The sequence below is a fragment of the Dermochelys coriacea genome, chromosome 8, assembly GCF_009764565.3.
Source record: "Dermochelys coriacea isolate rDerCor1 chromosome 8, rDerCor1.pri.v4, whole genome shotgun sequence".
NCBI classification, from domain to species: domain Eukaryota; kingdom Metazoa; phylum Chordata; order Testudines; family Dermochelyidae; genus Dermochelys; species Dermochelys coriacea.
Genome location: NC_050075.1, coordinates 18917534 through 18940715, shown reverse-complemented (window position 1 = coordinate 18940715; position 23182 = coordinate 18917534). Strand labels below are relative to the sequence as shown.

Genomic DNA, 23182 nt, shown 5'->3' with positions numbered 1-23182 from the left:
AATGATGAATGATTCATCCTTAAATCCATTAGTTTGAGTTTTTGCCCTGAATTCAGTGTTTCTCCTTATTCCTCATCTCTATCTTAGTTTGCTTGGGGTTATCCTACATCTCGATGATCTCCTACTCTGTGAAACTGCATTCAGTGTACCTATTTTTTGGTTCAGCCATGCCTTGGACTGAACATTTATGGAGTGATTTTCAAAATTAGGTGCATGGGAAAAAAATGCATGCATAATTGTGCACCTTATTTATGCTGGCAATGAATATGTCGGGTACCTGCTTGAACATACAGCCAGCAGCACATCTAAAAGTCCATCTGCATACTCAGTTTCTCAATCTATGTATGCAATCAGAACCGCTGCATAGCCCAGTTAACAATGTAATTCAACACGCATTTTAATGGGGGTGTATATTATTGCAAAAAATGACATTGACATTTTGTGGCATTAAGAGTCCCAAAGCATATATTAAGTGCTTTCCTAATATCACTTGTCCATGGCAGTAAAGGCCATAGCTAATACAGGGATTGGAAGATTGGAAATAGGGAAGAGACAGTCCATAAGATCAGAAATGAGAGGGGAAGTGTCCATGAGATGTTGTCTGTATTAAGGCATGGGCCACACAATGAAAGTTTGAGAACCTCTGTGTTATAAGAATCACTTTCCTACAGTTGTGATAAGTGCCCGACAAATCACTGAGAGCCAGATTCTGCCACTCTTACTCATACTGAGTAGTACATTGCTCCAGAAACAGACCTACTGAAATCAAGGTAACTACTCACAGAGTACTCTGGTGTGTAAGTAAGGGTGATGGAATCTGTCCTTAAATAAAGTAGATAAATACAATTTATAGGCAAGTCATTGGATCTAAGTACTTGCCAAGAGTAATTTATCATGCAATTGACATTCAGGGTCTTTCAACAGCTCTCCTGTTAACTGAGCCCAACAACATTTGCAGGAGAATATATTTGAGCAAGCAATTACTTGATGTGCAGATGCAATTAGGACCCAATACTGTGAGATGCTGATTTCCTCCGCACCTTGAGCTCCTAATGACTTCAAGGAAAATATATATATATTTTTTTTATAATGCCCCAAAGTTGCTGGGCCCTTTACAGCACAAACACACAGTGCCTGCCAAGGACTTACAACACAGAAGTGGTGATGCTACATCTCCATGATTTTAAGATTAACAAACAGCACAGAGACTATGGGAGGAGGTAGAACAAAGGTTACCGCAATAAGGCAATCCAAAGCCCTTTTGTCTTTCTATTGGCTTCAGTAGGCTGAAGATCAGGTCCTCAATGAGACTTAGTGAAAACAAGAACCAACTAATAAAAATAACTCCTTTTAAATAACATGATCAAGCATGAGTTAACCTGACAACTAGTAGCTCTGATATTCTCTTCATTTAAAGATAGTTTTGAATGCTTATTTTATATGAACATTAGACTTATGGGATTCATGCAGATTGTCAAACAACTATCTGCACTTGGCATTAAGTATTACCATTATCATCTATTTGTATTGTGGTAGTGCCCATAAATCACAATCAGGATCAGGACACCATTGTCCTTGGCACTGCACAAATCAAATGGAAGAGACTGTCCCTCCCCCCAAAGAGCTTATGATCGTAAAAAAAATAGATTTAACTAGAAAATGTAATAAAAGACACTGCCCAGCACAAAATATCCAACCTGTTTTACTTGGGGGGAAATAAAAGCACAGGTTTTTACAATCAGCTGTTTGAGACAGACCATCCCATATAGGGATAATGATTTTAAAAGTGTCCATGCCACAGTCCCTATTCGAGTCCACATCTGGAGGAGGAATTTTCAGTTCACTTTAAGAGAGGCAGTGAGATGCCCTGGACATGAGAGCTGGCTAGGAGACAGGAAGGGTACCTTGGCTCTATTTCTGAATCGGCCATTGGCTCATTATAGACTTGCACTTGCTGAAGTCAATGGAATCATTGTCACTGACTCCAATGGGCATAGGATCAGATATTATGTGAATCTGGGCAAATCATTTATCTTCTTTGTGCTTCATTTTTACGGACTGTATAATGGAAATAATATCACATGGAAAGTACTTTGAGAGTTTTGAATGAATGGTTATGCACGTGCACATTTATGATGATGATGCTGCGAAGGTTGTAGCATGATCAGAATCTGCCTGCAAAGAGTATAACGTTATCTTTTAAGTTATGCTCCCTCAACTCACACCATAGCAGTGGTACTTTTGATTTGCCATTCCAGTGTGAATTAAAGCTGTGAAAGCTTTCCTGATCAGGAAAGCATTTATTCACATGCTTAACTTTCAGCAAGTGCTTCAATCCCATGGAGTTCAATGGGAATAAGCACATACTTTAAATGCTTTCCTGAATAGGAAAAGATTTTAGCACATACTTAAGTGTTTTTCTGAATTGGGGCCTATGCCTGGAAAATCCTCCCCTAAGCAGGGAAATCCTTAGCTTTCTGCCATGTCTCCCATCCGTCACAGTGTTTATGAATAGTTCTAGTATATTTAACCCAGGGGTTCTCAAACTGGGGGTCAGGACTCCTCAGGGGGGGTATCGAGGATATTATATTGGGGGTCACAAGCTGTCAGCCTCAACCCCAAACCCCGCTTTGCCTCCAGCATTTATAGTGGAATTAAATATATAAAAAAGTGTTTTTACTTTATAAGGGGGGGGTCGCACTCAGAGACTTGCTATGTGAAAGGGGTCACCAGTATAAAAGTTTGAAAACCACTGATTTAACCCTTCGAGATGGGACATTAACGATTGAAAATGCTTTTCTCTTGTCTACAGATGAAAAGAAAGTAATTACTAACATACATATCAAATTCACTGAACTTTCTGACCCCTGCACGGCATGTGGCAACAGTGCTTCACATCTGGAAAAACCCAACTCCATTTGCCATATAACAGATCTACACATCTAAGCTGAATGCCCTGTCAGCTTTCATCCATTACAACCAGCCACATTCCAGACAAACACCAATGCTCCTCTCACAGGAAAGCACCTGTCCTGAAAGATTAATGGCAGCTAGGACAGTTGCTTTACAGAGAGTACTACGTCTCTTACCAATGTATTTAATTTTCAGTTAATAAAAGTGTCCATCAGCAAAGCCAAATGGCTCTGATGTTATGCAAGGCGTGTCAAATCCATGGGAAATGAATGAGACCCTGCTGATGTGATAAGTCTCTTTGTCACCAACAATCTCCCAGCCATGCCACTCCAAGGAAGGCCAGGGGAAAAGTGAAAATCAGCCACCTATACTGCTGAGTCAATGCTGGCAGTTATTTATGACTGAGGCCAATACTGAGCATTCGAATGTACAGCAATAAGAGGTGCGACCTCCAGGAGAATCTCAAAATGGAGTTTGTCTTCCATTTTTTCCCAATTACTTTAATGCAAAATAATCAACAGCAGTTTAATAATAATCAGGGAGTGAGGCCAGCAGCCAGTCTAGCCCAAGTGCAGGTTACTGTTGTCTGTGTACTTACTCAGCATTTATTATGAGACCAGCAATCCGGTAAGCAATAATGAAAGTGGTGTATCAGACTTCATAACATTTGGAGGACATCATCATAAATCCACTCCCTGAGCGAGCTCAGGGAGTGAAATCCTGTCTTAGAGCACGGCAAACAGAAGGTAGGGGAATGGCATGGTAGCAGCCATGAACTGGGGCTGCAGAATCAGGGAAGGATGGCTCAGGATAGTGGAGGGGAATACACGGCTATGTGTAATTGCTCTTGCTTTAAAAAGGAACAGCATGTCAGCACTTGGGGTGCATTGTGCACTGCAACAAGCATGCTTAGGAGCTGGCAGGCCCCTAGGCAGCTCTATGTCCTTGAATCCAGGGCACGTTAGCTGGTGTACAACCAACGTTCCTCTCCTAGTGCTCTCCGGAGAGCCAGGCAGGCATTCTGCCCTATTGCTGTGCAGCAAGGCAGGCCAGTATTCCCCAGCTCCCCATTTCCCACTGTGGCAAGGTGAAACCGCTGGAAAGGGCTAAGGACTGCTTGCCTGACAGGTTCAGCAGGGGACTAAAGGAAGGGCTGTATCCTTTTCAGGGAGGTGAAGAGAGACTCAGAGCCCTGCAGTGGCCAGGGCCCAGACCTGTTTTCTGTTACTTCGTGAATTTGGTCTTTGAATGGTAGATTGTGCTCTGAGGCACAGGCCTGAAATAGACTTGGGGGTAGCACTGGTTTCTGCTTGGGCTCCAGCACACACCGCTGCTCCCTATTTCTCTGGCTAGCTAAGGAATGCCCATCTGAGCGTACAGTACAGCCCATCAACACCATTCCTGATAACCAGAAAAGGGAGTTCTGGCTGCAGGAGCTCCCTTCACCCGAGACCAGGGCACGCTACCCTCATAACACTTCATCCTTTGACAGCCTCCACAGAGCTCCAACCCAGGCCCATAAGGTTACAGAGCGAGAGCTGCCACCACACTGTGAAAGCAGATAAGGGAATCACAGTTACGGCCCTGCAACCAGATGCTGTACCTGCTGACTCAGTGGGATCAGATGACTAGCAGCAGGCTGCTGATTGGACACCAGTTTGTATGTAGTTTCCTGTTCCTTCTCTACCCCTTGTCTGAGCAACGAGTAAACAAAATTGTTCCAACCATTCCAGTATTTTTAATATTTTGCTGTCTTTCATCATGCATAAAGAATATGAAAGGTTATTGTGAATGTTATCGAAAAGGCACTTCAAAGATTTCATTTTGCAACTGATAAATATCAAATATATTTCATAAAATGCTGAACTAAACTGAAAACTTCCTGTGGAAGTCAAAGTTTGCTAGGATAAACTGAGCATTTTAATGATTAAGTACTGTGATCTTTCAGTATTTGACCAGTATTTATATGTTTAGGCCAGTAGCTTATATGATGTGTCACCTGTATTTTATGAATTGTATTTATTTATGTATTGTATTTAGTGCAGCCATGTGGAAGCATATATGGCAGTTAATAAACTGACTCTCGCTGTGCATCAGGAAGTAAGTTTATGGAACAATATTTGAAAGGCTGCATCTATAATCATAGCAGCACCAAGACAACTATCTCTCAGAGCTAATATTGTGATAATGCATGCTCATGTTCTAGAACACCAACCCTGAGCTCTAGTTTCATGGTGACAACTAGTACAGTGGCCTGGAAGTGCAAAGTTATCAAGAACCTCCAACGATGATGGTGACACCTCTGAAGCAGCTTTCCCACCAAGCCCAAAGCAGGCAGGCAGGGAAACGCCCAGTCCTCAAGTTGTTTTCCCACCACCCTTCGAACCAGCACTGCTCACAATTGGCAACTCCAGCACTCCTCATGATTGCCAACTCCACAAGAAGCTCTCTTACCATTTCCAAAACCCTGCAGTTCTCACCCTCAAATCACCAGGGGATTCTCCTGGAACTTCTCAAAACCACTGGCTCCCAAGGGAAGGGTCACTCTTCAAATGCCACCCTCAGGGTGGGCATTATAAGCCATTTGGTAGTTGGGAAAGGCAAGTGAAGTCATAGCTGGTGTGTGCAGTCAGAAGGCATGAATGGTCTTTGCTTATCCAGTAAGTTTGGGTGATCAGCAATTACAGAACAGGGGCTGTTTTGTAGATCTCAGAGTCTCATTTCACTCTAGGTGTCTTGTTCATGGTTGAACTTATCTATCCCATTGAAAATTGAGGTTATTGACAGCCTGATAATTAAAGAGCCTGAACTGGAGGAAGGTGGAAGAGAAGACCTTTTTTCCTAGAAGGCTGAATCTCTTGTATCCCTTATCAGAGGAAGTAGCCTTTGAGTGCTCTTGCTTGGGCCGCTTTGTAGCCCCTGCACCACCAGGGAGTTTGACAGAGGGTGAGAAAACAAGAACTCTTCCCCCTGGGATGAGACAAAGTAGCACTTCTTAGCCCTCTGAGGAGTGGGAGCACAAGAAGCAGGGTTGTGCCAGACCGCCTTTGCTAGATCCATGATGACCTTGTTGATGGGGAAGGACACTGTGGGACGGGAGGGCTGCAGAATGTCTAGTAAGCTGTGCTGAGGACCCTGAGTTTCCTCCAGCAGGATTTGTAGCTCTGCCATTACCCTGTGCATGAACTCTTAGTATTGTTTAAAGTCATCCAGCAGAGATGGAGAAGCTGCCTCATCCAGTAATAATGATGGGATTGATCCTGGAACCATCGGAACTGTCAGATCCTTCTTCCTCCTCCAAATACTCCATGGTTGCATATGGCCAGGCAATGGCAAGCAGGATTTGTGCATTGAGCCTGGGTGTCTGGGGTAGGGGTCCCATGATCCCCAATATTGACAATAAGATGGATCCACTAATGGAGGGAGGGTACCACCTGTCCCTTGGCCAGTTGTGTCTGGTTGGAGATTGGAACCCTCATCTTCTAGCACTTCTGTCTGGGGCCACCTCTCCTCAGTGCTGCAAAGAATCCTGTGGAGCCTCCGACTGATTGGAAGCAAAGGCCTGATCATCACCAGCAGGATCAACAATACTGAGGACTGTGCTTCAAGGCTAGTGGGTGGAATGGGAGAATGACTCCGTCTCCTTGTGGCAGACTCCTCCTCTGGTGTAACATCCCAGAATATACAAGGACCCAGTAGGATCTGTGAATGCGAATGAGGAGGGTAAATATGTCTTCCGGAGAAATGTATGTCTCCGACTGTCCTGGAGTATGAGGAGAGTCCACTGGTGGAGCTGACTGAGCTGGGACTCTCTGGTCACCATGGCAGTCAGTTCCCACCAGGGCCATGTTGCTATTAGTACAGCCGAGGTACCCAAAGTGGATGGAAGCACCAGGAGTTGTCGATCCTGAGTCTTCACCACCAGAGCCGGTTTTGGAACTGTTTGATACATACCCTTGGACGCCTCCTTTTCTTGTTGAAAAGATTTAGTTGGGCCTAAGACCTTAGCACCCAGGTGTGCTGGCTTTCCTGAGTCTGATAGGGTCAGGGAAGGATCCCTTCTTTTCCAGGCAATCTTAGACATAGATAACTTGTCCTTATGTCTATGAGAGTGCCCCTTTCTCTCCTCTGAAGCCATCTCTTTAGGCTTAACAGGATTAGCCTCCATTCCTGAGCTCATGCACAGAGGGCACTAGCCTCAACAAGCAGGCAATGTATAGGGGAGGGTCCCCAGCCCAGATCTGACTGGGCTTACTGCCTTCTCTATGAGGTGTTTTCTGAGTCTCAGTTCCTGACCCTCAAGAGTTCTGGGGGAAGAAGAGAGACAGATGCTGCATTTGGCAGAAATGTGAGCATCACCCAGGCATGTTAGTCACTCACAGATAAGATTTGAGGGCAGGATACACAGTTTTTGAACCTGAGGACTCTGGGCATAATGCCAGACTTCGTGGTGGTGGGGGAAGTCCCTGGGCAGGGGAAAAAATGCTATCTAACTATGCTATACTACAAAACTACTAAAAAATGAACTCTATGCAATTCTTACAGGAATGACACAATAAAACGGAGCTGAGGCCACTGAAGATTCCAACCCAGACCATGCGGTGGTAAGAAGGAACTCGAGGGATGTCGGCCCGCACCGCCCTTTATGCCCAGGGGTGGAAGCCCAAGGAGAGCTGCAGCACAGGTGCAGGACAATGGACACTGCTCACAAGAAAGCGTGGTGCCTGGTGCACATTCCACCTGTGGAATACACATAGGGACCATCTATGCTGTTTAAACAGAACAGTAAAAAAGTGCTCTTACCCTCTTCATTTTCATCAAAGACTGGTGGCTTGCTGGAGGTGTTTGCGCCCATGGTGAAGTTTGCCCAAAGTTCTCTCGTGCAGTTACATCACCAGCCTGGGATGCATAGCGCTGAGGTTAGCATTACCATCTAGCACTCCCTCAGAAGATCTGTGGACCTTTTTATGTGTAGAACCTGGGGAAAGAGAAAAGAAGCAACTCGCCGTCATTGTCACAGACAAAGGAACATTGCAAATTCGTCGCCACACGATTGCCAGGCTGTTAACGTATGATGTTGAAACCAAGTGAGTCTCAGAAAGGAGAAGAACATCATTATTATTCTTAATCAGCAGTCCCTCACAACTAATCAAGATCAGGGCCCCATTGTGCTAAGCGCTCTACAAACCCAGAGGAGTAGACATCAAGGATCCAACTGTGCGTCCCTTCTACTGCCGAGCCCTCACACTCAGGAGTAGTTCCATTGACTTCACTTAGTCTCCTCACAAGGGTAGATGCTCATCACCATGAGTAAGGGTTGCACAACTGGGCCCCAAATGAAAGTTAAGTTTGCATATAAACCTTAATAATCATGTTACACAGGCTTCATGCTATACGCCCCAAGTACCTCAAATTTCCATTGACTACAGTAGGATTTGACAGTGCACTGGGAGTGCAGGATCAGGCCCACAGTCTCTTTAACATGATATTATTCCAAGTCTGCTGGCTGTGTACATTACTATGCCAGGGAGGTAAGTTGTAACACTGGGTTCTTACATATAAAAAAATGTAAGATCCTTGCCTCTATATAGTGTTTACTGAAAATGCAATCTAATAGCATGTGTGAAAGAGAACGAAATAAAGAACTTTATGGCACAGGAAAGACTGGGTGGGGCTGAGTGAACACTAAAAACAATTTCACAAATAATCACTGTGCATTTTTAGGGCTCTGAGTAATGCGAGTAGGGAATCAGAATCTGGCCCTCAATGAATTTGCTTCAGCCATGCCTCAGGTATTTGCTTCCCACACACCTTCATGCAATCAAGTTTTACTGCGTGAAAGTTCATGGGAACTGAATTTCAAAGTCATGCGTTTTAAGTTACCAGGAGTGAGAAGACAAACTGGAAGTAATGACATTCTCAATTCAACCACGGGAACAGAAATAATACCAAGTCACCTGTCTGACCAGTCCCAACTAGCCAACACAGCTCAGATAGCAAATACTCACAGCTGTCTGTGTCAAACCAGAGAGTTAAAAGAACCTTCTAAAAAATAATAAAATTCCTTCAATTAATGAATAAATTAGAGGAAATTGCAAATCAGCTCATGGCAAATGATATACTCAGTTTAGGAATTATATAAGGTTACAGATTTTCCTTTACCCTTAATAAATCCACTGTAAAATTTGATTTTCAATTACAGTGGGCATGGCTATCCATCACTAACTAATTATGAATGTCACATAAATTTACTGTGGGCATGGTCATCCATTACTGACTATTTACGAATGCCAAAGAAATTATTCTTTCAACTTCCTTCACAGAAATATTTTAACTTATTCATATTTATCTTCTGTAGCTCCAATTCTGTTATGTCTGTTACTTAAGGGTGTGAGTGTGTGTATGGGGGGGGGTAATAGAAAACGCTATCTTAATGAATAATCCTACTTTAAATCTTCATAGAACCTCACACCCTGACCTCACATTCTTTGCAAATATTAATTGTTCATCATAAACCTCTCCATGTATTTTACAGATGGGAAACTAAGGCACAGAACGTTTAGGCCATTTGCCTAAAAAAATCACACAGGAAGCTAGATGCAGGGCCAGGAACAAAACCCAGGAGTCCTGAGTCTCAGACCCTCTACTGTAATCATTAGGAACTCAATTCATTATTCTTTTGGTAGCCAGAATTCCCACTGCAGACAACGAAAGTTCCAGGGTGACGGGATGGACCACAGATGATGTTATAACTCACCTACTGGACAGCTCATCCTTTACTTGTTTACATATAGACCATTAACATAGGCTTATTTTTATATAAGCACCTCAAGCTACACACACACAGCGCGCGCTTATTCCCTGTCATAGGTAGATAGGGCCTCAGGTATTAGAGATTAAAATGAGAGAAAAACAGTGTACAGGTCCATCCATGGGTGGGAGGGCTTCAACCCTACAAGGAAGGCTTTGCAGGCGATTTAGATTTTTCCGTGACCATTTAAGGGTAGAACGCAAGCTAATTAAAAAAATGGGAACTACCCTCTGTAAGCAGAACTAACAGGTTGATTCAGCAAGCAACATGATTTAATTAAAAGTGGCAAAACTCTCAGTATTGCAACATAAAAAAGGAAGGATCATTAAAACACAATACACAGAGGTCGAAGGAAAGATTATGGATATGAACCTGAAGTCCTTACTCATTCAGAACTGCCATGGTAGGTCAATGGGACTTGTATCCGAGTAAGGACTGCTGGATCAAATGCTAAAATGGTTAACATTTTATTCATGTGGTCTTCTTTGGACAGATGAAAATCGCTATGAAGTTAGAAAGGAAGTCATGTGGGGAGAGAGTGAGGGGGGGAAAGAAGACAGATGGAGCAGCAAAATGGATTGGTTGCAAACGCTGCTTAAAATAAAAAAAGATGAAGTTGGCCAAAAATGCCAATCGTAGTATGAAACGCATACAAGGCCAAATGGAATGTGGAACTCTGGAAAATTGTGACATCTTCATTATCCAGGGATCATGGCAGAAAACTGAGCAGAGCCAGGCAGCGCTGTGGTGCAGGAGCAGACGCAACAAGGTGGGAAGAGGGTGCTGATCATATGCAGCTTGGAAAGGAGACTACAGAACAGAGTGAGATGAATGCTACACACACAGGGACAGAGAAACACAGAGGAGGTTTCTTTCCAAGACTGGCTTCATGAGTGAGGCTTGATTGTGGGAGTGGGGCTTGTTTTATTCATCTTCAAATCAATAAAGATATTTGAAACAGAGAAAGAAGGGCAACCAGCTCCTCTGACCTTGACCCATGTGGTTTGTCTCCTCTGACTAAGCTTTTGACTCCCTCCTGGCTGTGAGTTCTCTCTCACATAAACAAACATGCTAGCTCACCTCTCACCATCCCATCCTCTTTCCTGCCCCCTTCCATTTTCCCTGCAGCTTCACACTTCAGTTCTTCTCGCTAACTTTTGTTTTTGTTTCTGTTTCCAAAGCTTAGAGATGCAATAGCACAAACTCTCAGCCAGCCTCAGACCCTGAGTCAGGAAAGGTTAAAGCTAAGAATGTGCTGAAGTCCCCTTGAAGTCAAAAGTTAAGCAAGTCTTTAAGTCTCATGGGCCCAAGCCACTCATTTTGGTTTGGGATTTCTAACATTCTGAAGTTCGGAGTTGGAGGTGTCAGTTCTAGGGGATGGATTCAACCCACTCTAAAGAAACCGGCGATTTGTGCAATTCAGACCTGGATCTGCAATTGGATTCAAACCCACTCCTCCCCTTTGTAGCCGGAGATTTGATTTGGGTTCATCTTTGACCTTAAAGCCAGATTCCAATAACCTTACTCATGTCAAAGAGTGCTTTACTCTATGAGTAATCTCACTGGCCTCCACAGGATGACTTGCCGAGAAAGGTATCATTTAATGTCAGTAAGGGTAATTAAATCTGGCAGTTAATAGTACTTTTTCTAAAATATATTTTATTTCCCTTTCTGAAGTAAAATTATTACAGCATAGGACATGCATTCATCACTGATACTGTACTACTACAAACTAATCACCATCAGCAATTTAGGAGAGGCTGATCCTGTGAGGTGCTGAGTACCAATAAGAGAGGTTCAGCATCCTCACTTCCCCATGATGTTAACAGGAGTTTAGAGCACTCAGTACCTCACAGGGGATTCTCGCACCATGCAGCATCAGGCCCACAATGCTTCCCATCTCCATGGCATTTTATAAGTTCAAGCTAACGGCAATTCATTTGAACTGCTGCAATTGAGCTCTCGCTCAGAGCTCACTTTCCCTAGCAAAGAGCGAGGAAGTTTGCTTTTTTACAAAAGGCTAAAAATGATGCGAACTATTAAAAAAAACCTCTGAACCCCAAGTGCTCATTTCACAGGGCTGAAAACATCTCCAATAATAAAACAAATCAGAGCATGATTTCTGCTGCTGCCTTTGAACTGAGGCTGAGGAACCACTCCAGACCTTTAACATATCCCCAAGGGCAACTCTTTTCCCCCTACAGAACTTACTCTTTGAGCGAACAAGATCAGAAGGATGTTTTGCTCTTACTACAGTAAAAGGCTGCAGTGAGGATAGGTACTTCACGTCTACTAATAAACTCAAAACGCAGCCTATATGACATTATGTTGTGAAAATGGCCATAAAACAGGATCCCATAGTGATGCCTTCACATTGTAGCATAGCCATCACCAGCAACCGTTAGAGGTTAGATGCATCCGATGAAGTGAGCTGTAGCTCACGAAAGCTTATGCTCAAATAAATTTGTTAGTCTCTACGGTACCACAAGTACTCCTTTTCTTTTTTGCGAATACAGACTAACACAGCTGCTATTCTGAAACCTGTTAGAGATCTGTTGCCATATCCTTTGAGAGTACTTGTTGTACTGGAGTTCATAGCTTTTTCATTTACATCTTGGCAGTACCTCTGCAGGACCTATCCAGAGGGACACAGGTCTTGCTTTCAGTTAAGCTGGCTTCAGAGAGGATGTTTGGGGTAAAATGGGAGACTTGGCTGTAATTTATTTAAAATAAAGCCGTCCTATGAGAGGATAATCCTTCTGCACTTTTTGCTGTTTCCCTTTTTAAATTCACCAAGCATTGCTTAACTGTGAAAATCAGCCATTGGTCTTTCCCTAGACCTAGAGGTATGCTAATGCTTTAGGTTGGCATTAGCCTTCATGATCGAATCATTCACTGTTCCATTAACAAAAAGAAAAGGAGTACTTGTGGCACCTTAGAGACTAACAAATTTATTTGAGCATAAGCTTTCGTGAGCTACAGCTCACTTCATCGGAAGTACTCCTTTTCTTTTTGCGAATACAGACTAACACGGCTGCTACTCTGAAACCTGTTCCATTAACAGAATGGCAAAGGCTCTAATGACCAGTACATCCTATGCCTTGTTAAGAGTAGCACTGGTCATCAGCATGTTTATACGAATGGGAAGCCCTCACTTGGATTGGGGGAGGGGAGACAGGGGAGGGTTGACATCAAAGCACCTGCAGACTCATTGTCCTGTCTCCTTTGTTTTCTCTCTAATGACCAGCTATTTTATCCATAGCCATTAAAAGAAAGAGGAAAGGCACATCTATTTAATAATTGCCTCAAGGGGTTTAATCTCACAGTGCAAGTAGCACATCCTCTACAATGGAGCAAGAGCCCCGTAGGATTAAGAACTGGTTTAGAGATGTATATGAATAATAAGAATAGCCACAGTTACACTAGCTAGAACAGTCATTCAAAAAAGGTTATAAACACACATCCATCAGAACATAAGCCAACCACTGTGCATGGGGGTAGAAGAAAACTTCTCCAGGGGTACGTTATCATCTAATTACAAATAAGGGGTTTTTCACACGTTCCTCTGAAGCATCCAGTACTGGACACTACCCCCACAACTGTGATACAGGACTACATGGACCATTGACTACCCTAAGTTCCTTCCCCAAAGAAATTACACAGTATTCTGAGCCCCCTTGCAAACACTTAGTCACAGAGAAGAAAGTTCAGAAAGGAACAGACTTTACTTTGAATCACCTTTGCTTCTGATCCTGAGCCATTGTTCCTTTAGCATTCTTCCTTTGCAGCTTCCACGCTTTGAGACATCTGCAATATTCCAGAAAGTGACTAATATATTGCTGCAAAATGTAAACATTCAAAGCACTAGCCAACTATTACACTGTCGCTCCCCCTCCCCCCAAGGACTTAAAATCATGCTGAAAGCTGTTCAGTAAGGGGATGATGCAGTTACTGGTGAGAGATCTTAGGGAGTCAAAAAAAAAAAGAAACCACCTACCTTGAGAGAGGGGAGAAAGCAGCAAAGAGACTGAAATAGTAGCCAGGAGTTGGTCAGCAACAACCTGAAGTTGCAGCTCAGGAAAAATAGCAGCTGTGGGCACTGCACTGCTGTGCAGTTTGGATAGATGGGGGGAAGGGAGGGAGCCACGTTTCCTTTCTGGGGAGTCTTAGTTTGAGGCAAGTGGACTTGGGATCAGAGAGGAAGAGCCAAGCCTATTGCAGGGAAGTTTCCCTTTGCAGATTGCAGGAGGAGCCTGCAGCAGTCACAAGAGACAAAATACACCAGAGAGCAGGATAAAAAGACATGCAAATGCATGCACACACTGACACAAGGGAGGAAGTAAGGTGGGAGGGGGGAGAGTGGAATAAATGGGGAGTGTTATTAGTGAGGTAAGGCAAAGTGATAGCTCTAGGATGTGGCAAACCTCTGCAACTGTAGTTAATGCTGATCAGATTGGCACCGGTTCTCCAACTGCAGAAGCATTGAAGGCACATTGTGTCGCTTAAACACTTAACAGATCAGCACTTTTCAGAGATCCCATAATGAGACATTTCACAGGTCAAGGGCAAAGACAATCTTTTCTGATCACTCTGCTACTTCTAGGCAGGATTCCCCCACCCCCAACTTGTGATGAAAACAGGACTGTCTTTGTTTGGAACAGTGCTTTAGAGATGCGAGGTTATACATTCTGCTACTGATTTAAAAATCACATGAAGGGAGGGGTGATCAGGATCACTGACCTAGGCTGAATTTCCCTGACCCATGCACTCTTTCTCTTTACAAAACAGGCAATTGCCCCCTGCCTTCCTCTCTGCAGAAAGGGCTCGATCCTGCAAGGTGCTGAGCACCATGTCTTCAACCCAGCAAAGCTCTTAAATACATGCTTAACTTCAAGGATGTGGGTAATCCCCATTGCCGTCAATGGGATGATTTATAAATTTAGAGTTAAGCAGATGCTTAAGTGCTTTGCTGGATCAGGGCCAAAGCGTTCAGCACCTTGCAGGATCAAGCCCAATTTACTTATCTTCTTCCTAACTGTCTAGCTAAATCCGTGTGTTAAAGATTCCTGTCAAGAAGCAGACACACCATGGTGCTTCCAACACTCATGAATATAAATAATAAATAGTTGCACTAATAATATAGTGGTTTTGCCTCGCAGAAGAAGGGCTGGGTTGCCCTCCTATCTGTGCATCTTTGAAGCGAGCTGAGAATGCCTGTCTCCACTATGGCTGTTGTAATCTCTAGTAGGTACTTATATGGCCCCCATCATCCTAGTCTCTGAGTACCTCACAACCTTTAACATACTTTCCTCACAACACCCCCATGAGGTAGGGCAGTGCTATTATCCCTGTCTTACAGATGGGAACAGAGGCACAGAAAGGCAAAGTGGCTTGCCCAAGGCCACACAGACGTCTTTGGCAGAGCAGGGAATTGAACCCAGGTTTCTGGCTAATGCCCTAACCAGTGGCTTATCCTTCCTCTCAGGTCAGACTGCATGTGCTGGTACAGTCTCAAATTCAACCAAATCCAAGCAAGCTCCACCCACTACTGAAGCCAAAATGAGATCCCACTCACGGCATATGGTGCAGATTTTTTCACAACAGGAATCATCATGCCCCCCCCACACACACTTTACACAACTGTGCAATGGGGGGGAAAGGGAATAAGAGACTGCACATGGGCAGGCCAAAACTGCAGCCCCCTGCACTCCTGCTACCACTTTGTCCCTCCTCCACCCACCAAGGGCAGCTCACCACCAACAGGGCAGGGAGAAAGGAACAGAAGGTGGAACTGTGGCTCTGCTCCCCCGCAAATTCTCACCCTAATTGTTGGTTTAGACAGTTTGCAGAGATTCTTGAGGGCAAGCTGCAAAAAGCCCAGCTAAACCTTTCCCAGGCTAGAAATTCCTCTAGCTGGGGTTCAACCCTTCTCCCCCCAGTTCAGTCCTTGTTTCTCAGGTGTTTCCAAGCATCTCCTTTGGCTGGGGAGTCAGTGAAGAACCTCAATGATGTCACTCCCCTGCCTTAAATACCTTTTGCATATGGTGGGAACCTTTTGTCTCCAACTTTTTAGTTCTCACGCCTTTCAGTGGAAAAACATTGATATTCTATGATGGAGTCTAGTACCATGGGTCACATGACTCTGTAGGGCCATAGCAGCCATGAGTCAGAGGCTGTTTGTAATCCTCAGGAAGGCTCCCTGGTGGGATATTAGCATCTTCTAAGACCTATTGTTCTCCCTAACGGCCCTTCCCAGCCAGCCATCTAGACTGATCGCATTCTGTCTAGTGGGAGTTCCCCAGGTATAAACACATTTGTAATAGATGCATAGACAATATTCTTAACTTCAGATACCAAAATGATACATGCATACAAATAGGATAATTATATTCAGTGAATCATAACCTTTTCAATGATATCTCACATGGCCTATCTTACATAAAATACATCATCATTTTGCCATAACCATATCATAATAATATTACTATGAAGAATATGGGGCATAAGGCCACACCAGGATGCAGTTTTGTTTGTTCTCGTAAATCAAAAATAAATAAATATTGATCCAGGTTTGTTCACTGCAGCTCTCATGGTCCCGTAAAACAACATCAATCAACTATTAAAACAAGGCCACTGGCCAGGCCTGCAGCCAGAAGCCAGGACACCAGAAAAGGCAGCTCTCCTGATATATTTCCGCAACCCCATGCAACTTCTTCCAGCCCAGCCTATGTAGGTAGCAGGCACATGTACCAGGCACACCTCTGTTCAACTGGGGAACAGGATTGTCATGGACTAGCTGGCCCTTTGAGACAAGCTGGGCTCGGCCTTGCCCATGACCTAGCAACTAACCCTCAGCCTCTCTCATGAGCTGATAACTAAGAGCTAATTAGTGACCCCAGCTGCGTGTAATGGGGCTTAATTAGAAACTGACCCCAATCAGTCATGCTCCCCACCCAGAGTGCGATTGATTAACTGCCTCCTGGCAGGAAGAGGTGGAGCTAGACTTTAAATAGAGCTGAGCAGCAAGCAGAGAGGAGGAGCCCCTGCAGGGAGGAAAAAGGGGAGGGACCCTCTGGGAAGAGACAGGCTGAGAACCATAGGGAGCAGAGTAGGTTCCTGTGTGAGGAGCCAGGACCTATGAGGAGAAGAAAAGCCCAGATGGGCCAGAAGAACTGGCAGTTCTGAGAAGAACTCCAGCAGGGTATCCATCAGCTGTCAGAATCCCTGGGGAAGGGAGGCTGCTGAGGAATCCAGCCGGAGAAGAAACAGAGGATGTTGGTAGAGTCCGAGGGGCACAAGAACTACTAGTTTGGAGTATTTGATTTTGGACTTGGAGCTGGACCTTTAATTAACCCTGGAAGGGGACTGAACTGTACATGACTTGGTCAGAGGGCTGAACCACAGCAGACCTGGGAAGGGAGTCCAGAGAAGGGACCAGCAGAGCAGATGGCTGTCAGAGAGAATATTGGAGGCCAAGTCCCCTGCAATGCTGTGTCTGGGCACACAGGGTGCCCCAAGGATGCCTGTCTACAAGGATACACCAGACTCATCCAACTGTGTTCAAAGGCTCCAAAGTAGAGATAGAGTAACATTTTGAAAACTGCCTAAGGGTTTGTCTACACTGCAGCTGGGATGAGCCGCCCAGCCCAGACAGACACACGCTAACGGGGCTTGAAGTAGCATGCTAAAAGTATCTGCGTAGATGCTGCAGGCTGGGCTCTCTAGGAGGCCAGATGGGCTTGAGAGCTGGAGCAGCAGCCTGAATGGCCATGTCTCCACCGCTATTTTCAGCATGTTAGCATGAACCTTGACAGCCAAGTCTGTCTACCTGGGCTGGGAGGCGTGTTCCTGCTGCAGTGTAGACATACCGTAAGGGACTTAGGCACCTGAGTCATTAAGTGCTTTTGGAAATCTTTCCCCTTGACTGAAAACAGAGGATCTCCTATTGCACAAAAATGTTCACGAATAATGTATTATTTCTTATTGAAAAAAATCTCAAATTTCTTTGATTAGTTCTACCCCAAAGTAGATAATTCGATGTACTAGACAGATCCCATCCGGAGGAACTCATCAATGGGAACAGAACCCAGGACTTTCTGCACCAAAAGACTAGCCCCAGCACTAGAGCTCAGTTATTTAACTCACTGTTACTGTCAAGCACCCTCTGCTGACAGTGTGTTAGGGGTGTGGTGGGTTGGGTTTAGGGCATGGACAGGCTAGGGTAATGATCTGTATCCTCCATTATCCTCAGTGATCCTCTTATCCTACCCCACTCCCCCTGCCACACATTTGCCCAGCTTGGCTATTTGGCCAGGCAGTGGAGACAGGCTCTGGTCTTTCACGTGTAGCAGATAACACTCAGAACTGGCCCCTAACCCTGTCACAGCCTGGGCTCTGGTAAATGAGCTGCTGATGGAAGAGGCCTCTCAGTAGATGTTTTATAATGGCACTGCTACCCATGGTGCCCGAGCTGCAGTCCAGGCCTTGCCCAAACTTCCATTGACCTCAAAATACAAACCCAACGGTACTTGGAAAACGTGCCCCAAAAGTGGTAAGAAAATGCAGGCAGAAACAGTAACATCTGACCCACAGTGGCACCTACAGGCCCATCGTGCTTGGCACTGTGTCAATGACAGTCTCTGCCCCGAAGAGCTTACTGCCTCTATAGAAAAAGCAAAGACACCAAGAGGTGAAGAGACTTGCTCAAGGCCCCACAGCAGGTCAGTGGCAGAGCTGGGAACGGAACCCAAGTCCCCTGAGCAGCAATGCCCCATAGCCATTGAACCACGTTGTCTCTATTTAAAACTCCCTACAAAGAGGAAGCAATACTGTAAGGAAGGAAACAGTACTAACGAGAGCACCGACCACTAAACAGAAAATAGAAATTTGCTTTTAAGTTCTTACCTTATTTCAAAGAATTTAAAGGACAAAGAAGCGACGCTGAAGCCTTTCTGGAGATCTCTGGGGCCCCCTCGTGGAGACAAGATAGTGATGCAAATGAAATAAATTTCAGAAAACTTTATTTTTAAAATAGTCTCTAATTTCTTACTCCTATATTTTGATCAGTTACTTAAAAAACAGATCAACATTGTATGCCACATGATCCCTTTCCTTCTCCACGGAGGAAACGCTGGAGACAAGGAATAGAGTCTGGAGGGAAAAACAAGGTCTTGACCCCAGTGGTCATTAAAGATCCCATGACTCTTTTGCAATGAGTAGTGGTATTAACTTCAGTGTCTTGCTCAAATCAGGCAACTATCCATGTCAAACCATCTCTGCAGATTCAGTGGGATATAGTACCCACCACCTCCTGCCCTAACTGCTTGCGTAACAGTTGCTCCGTGCTGTTAAACAGCTGGCACATTTCAGCTGAAAAAGTGGCTGTTAGAATGATTAGTGAAATGAATCCTGCAGGCCCTATGTAGGGGCTGAACATTCAGGATCATGCTGCTGCTGTAGAGGATTATTTTAAAATATTGGTAATGTTGTGCTAGTACTTTGATTTTAACAGAACTGCAACTACATTTGGGGTTTCAAATGATCGGAAAGTTTAAGGCCTGGCTCATCCTTAAATTTAGATCAACCTGGCTAAATCACTGAAGCGCCATAATTAATCTGAAAAAACCCCAGCGTAGACACAGCTAGATCAATGGAAAAAATATTCCATCAACCTATCTACCACCTCTGAGGGAGGTGGAAAAAGGAACATAAATCCACATTGTGTAGAAGTCAAGCACAGGAGTTTATTATGCACAGCGCTGGTGGAGTATCACTTTGCTTATCAGGCTCAGAGACGCTGTCAATGAATTAATTACAATGGATTATATGGATTCTCCATGGGTGGGGGAAAGTAACGGGGTAGGTAGCCCCAAACCCTGGACAAGTCTAGCAGCAAGACAAGATAAGCACAGTAGCCAATGGTCAAAGGTTACATAATGTCTCCGCCCATGGTTTCAGGTTAACAACATTTAATTAGTACTTCAATAAAATGTATTAGTATAAAATATGTATATGTTGAATTCAATTTGGGGTCCATAGGAATGAAGCAACTCCTCTGCTTGTCCAACGGGTACATATCTAGGGGTAAAAGCAAAGAAACGTTGAAGCGTATATGGCAATAAAGATAGTCTTTCAAGTTGCTCATTTGTGTTTTTAAGGCAGGCATTGGTCTCTGGAAAAGGGAGAAGGCCATATCTTATACTGACATGCTTGAACCCTTTCATACACGCAAAGTTGGTGTGTGGGAAGAACATCTCCCTACAAAAGAAACGAACACAACAAAAACAGCGCCTCTTTGTTCTGTTTGCAACTTTAAATAAGACACAATTATTGCTCCAAACATCTGGCCTTTTGCTGACCAGGCTTATCTTTGCAAAAGCAAGGTTATCTTTTGTTTATTCTGCTTCTCTTAGCTAATCACTATTTGCTAGACCTCTGACCTCTTGACCAAACTCTGGACTTTGGGCCTTGTAAAAAGAGCTGACCCAATCCATATATCAGGTTATTACATAAGCAGCAATGGATTTTGACCCTTCAGTGGATTACCTAAATTGATGGAAAAACCCCTTCTGTTGCCATGGAAGCATCTACGATGTGGCACTACAGTGGCATAGCTGCAGCTGTGCTGTCATACTGCCTGCAGTGTAGACATGACCCTAAAGATTTGCAGGACTGAGTCCAAAATTAAGTTGCTGCCCCATTAAAATCTTGATGTTTTAAAAAATTCCAAATGCTGTAAAACAAGACGATCCTGGAATTCCAGGTCCTGCAAGACTGAACCCATTTAGCACAATTGTTGGGTCATGGATGTTTAATGTGATATTTCTTCCAAATATCTGGGGGGTTTTAAGTGTATTGCTGAAAACCTGCCAACCCTTCCTACTGCCCCAAAGGCCTGATTTTTCAGACATGCTCAGCGTTTTCAACTTCCAATAAAGTTGGAGTTTTGAATGCTCCCCACCTCTGACATGAAGAGCATAGAGAATAGATTTACCTAACCAATTTTAAGAACAGGTTTCAGAGTAGCAGCCGTGTTAGTCTGTATTCGCAAAAAAGAAAAGGAGTACTTGTGGCACCTTAGAGACTAACAAATTTATTTGAGCATAAGCTTTTGTGAGCTACAGCTCACTTCATCGGATGCATTCGATGAAGTGAACTGTAGCTCACAAAAGCTTATTCTCAAATAAATTTTAAGAATGTTAACCTGTGTCTAGATAAGTCCTTCATTTAGCCTCTCTTAATGCTCCTCCCTGAGCAACAAAGGCAGAGGTGCCAACTTCTTGAGAACCTGAGGGGTGCTCAACACCCCCCCACTCTGCCCCAGGCCCCACCCCCACTTCACCCTTTCCCCCAAGATCCCACCTCTACCCCTTCCTGATCTCCACCCCCTTCCTGCCCCTGCTCCTCTCCCTTCCCCCCAGCGCCTCTGGCACACCACTGAACAGCTGATTGTGGTGGGCAGGACTGTGGGGGAGGGGGAGGAGCTGATCCTTGGGGCTGCCAGTGGGTGCTGAGCACCCATTTTTTTCTCATGGGTGCACCTATGAACAAAGGTCCTATCCTATGTTGCTTTTGTTATTCTTCCACTCCTGGAGATCTCATCCAGTCTCCTTTCAGAAATTGACAATGCTATTCTCTCACTGGCCACAAGGGATCAATGAGATCAAAATTTTTTTCCACCAAATGCATCCGATGAAGTGAGCTGTAGCTCACGAAAGCTTATGCTCTAATAAATTTGTTAGTCTCTAAGGTGCCACAAGTACTCCCTTTCTTTTTGCAAATACAGACTAACACGGCTGCTACTCTGAAACCTGTCAAAGTATACTTGTTACCCTGTGCTGCCTGAAGAACAAGAAAAGATCCACGAGTTGGTTCCAGTGCTCCCAGACACACCCTTCCCTCGACACACACCTGGTATCTCAATCAAGTAGTAGTAGTATTGTCACCTAGTGTGGTGACTGATCACTCCAATGTCTGCTACTTGTGGTTTAAACCTACCAGGATGGGCTGCCTCTGAAATCTGTTCCCTTTGCTGGTCCCAGAGAGCTCAACTTTGGTGAGCTTCAGACAGCAGCAGATCTGCTAGCAAATGCCTCTGATTGATCCTCATGAGTATGTTATTCCACAGCAAGGACCGGGGTCCCTCATTGTGCCAACTCCTCAGCTGGTGTAACTCCACTGACTCCAATGGAGATATGTCCATTTACTCCAGCCCAGTATTTCAAAAAAATAAAAATAAAAATGTTTATCTGCTGCTGAGTGATCTGGGCCATTAGATGCTCGTTTGTTACTAAACAATGCAGAAAAAACAAAGAGATAATCTATTCTCTCTCTGAAGAGCCCTCAAAGTCACAAGACATGAGATTTGTTTAAAACCTGAATCATGAAAGAAGTTTCCTTCTCCGAGGCTACAGGGCCGAGTTTGAAAAGATATAAGGGAGTCATTGTCTTCAGCAGATCATGTGAAATGCTGCCAATGTCAAAAACAAACACTCCGATCTTTGGTCTGAATAAAGGCCTTTCAAAGCTTTTGGCAGTGAGTTTCAGTGACCATGGCTGTTTTGAATATAAACAATTTAAAACTATGGTTGGTTGGTTTTTCGCTGCAATTATTACAATACATTTATATCAAATTGTTAAAAGGGCCCAATTCTGTGACTGATTCCTACTGAAGCCAATAGGGCTTGGAAGCTGAGGCCATCTTGTGGGATTGAGCTTTGTCAGAAACATAACATAAAAACATAAGAGTGGCCATACTGGGTCAGACAAAGGTCCAGCTAGCCCACTATCCTGTCTTCTGACAGTTGCCAATGCCAGCTGCCCCAGAGGGAATGAAAAGAGCAGGTAATCATCAAGTGATCCATCCCATCGCCCATTCCCAGTTTCTGGCACACAGAAGCTAGGGAAACCGTCCCTGCCCATTCTGACTAATAGCCATTGATGGACCTATCCTCCATGAACTTATCTAGTTCTTTTTTGAACCCTGTTATAGTCTTGGCCTTCACAATAGCCTCTAGCAAGGAGTTCCACAGACTGACCGTGCATTGTGTGAAAAAATACTTCCTTTTGTTTGTTTTAAAACTGCTGTCTATTAATTTCAAGGAAAAAAAACACTGAGCTTTGAAACCCTGGCTCCAGTGAACTCACTGCAAATTTTGCTTGCCTCTGACAACAAAAGGGCCAAGATTTCACCAGAAAGTCTCATCTTCCAGGTTGCCAGTCTGCTGTGTTCACAGACTTGATCCAGGACCCAGTCTTGCAGACCCTACTCACGTAAATAAAGCTCTGCACAAATGAAATCCTGTATTAACATTTACAAGGAAACTAGAGGCGCAGGGGACAAGACAACTTTTACATTTCTAGACTCTAGGAAATCTACCATTTTCCTACTTTCCTTTCACCATTTATACAGCTCAATCTGTACTCTTTGAAAAACTATGCAGATTTCTTTCTGGGTCT

At 44.2% G+C, this 23182-nt stretch overlaps 1 protein-coding gene across 9 annotated transcripts in view; it reads right to left on the bottom strand.

The window, feature by feature from the left end:
• Positions 1–22015, bottom strand: part of STK32A (serine/threonine kinase 32A) — a 101590-nt gene extending 79575 nt beyond the window's left edge. The window contains exons 1-4 of one of the 9 annotated variants that reach the window (XM_043490658.1): positions 21722–21859; positions 19930–19981; positions 18629–19801; positions 7717–7891 (exon numbers count right to left, since the gene is read on the bottom strand). In XM_043490658.1, the coding sequence (XP_043346593.1) occupies positions 7717–7768 (52 nt within the window). In that variant the 5' untranslated portion in view covers positions 7769–7891; positions 18629–19801; positions 19930–19981; positions 21722–21859. Of the gene's footprint in view, positions 1–5393; positions 6616–7716; positions 7892–13462; positions 14053–14148; positions 14196–16483; positions 16622–18628; positions 19802–19929; positions 19982–21721 lie in introns of those variants that run through there. The other 8 variants (XM_038414990.2, XM_043490659.1, XM_043490662.1 and 5 more) reach the window with 8 other exon arrangements.
• Between the last annotated feature and the right edge of the window lie 1167 nt (positions 22016–23182).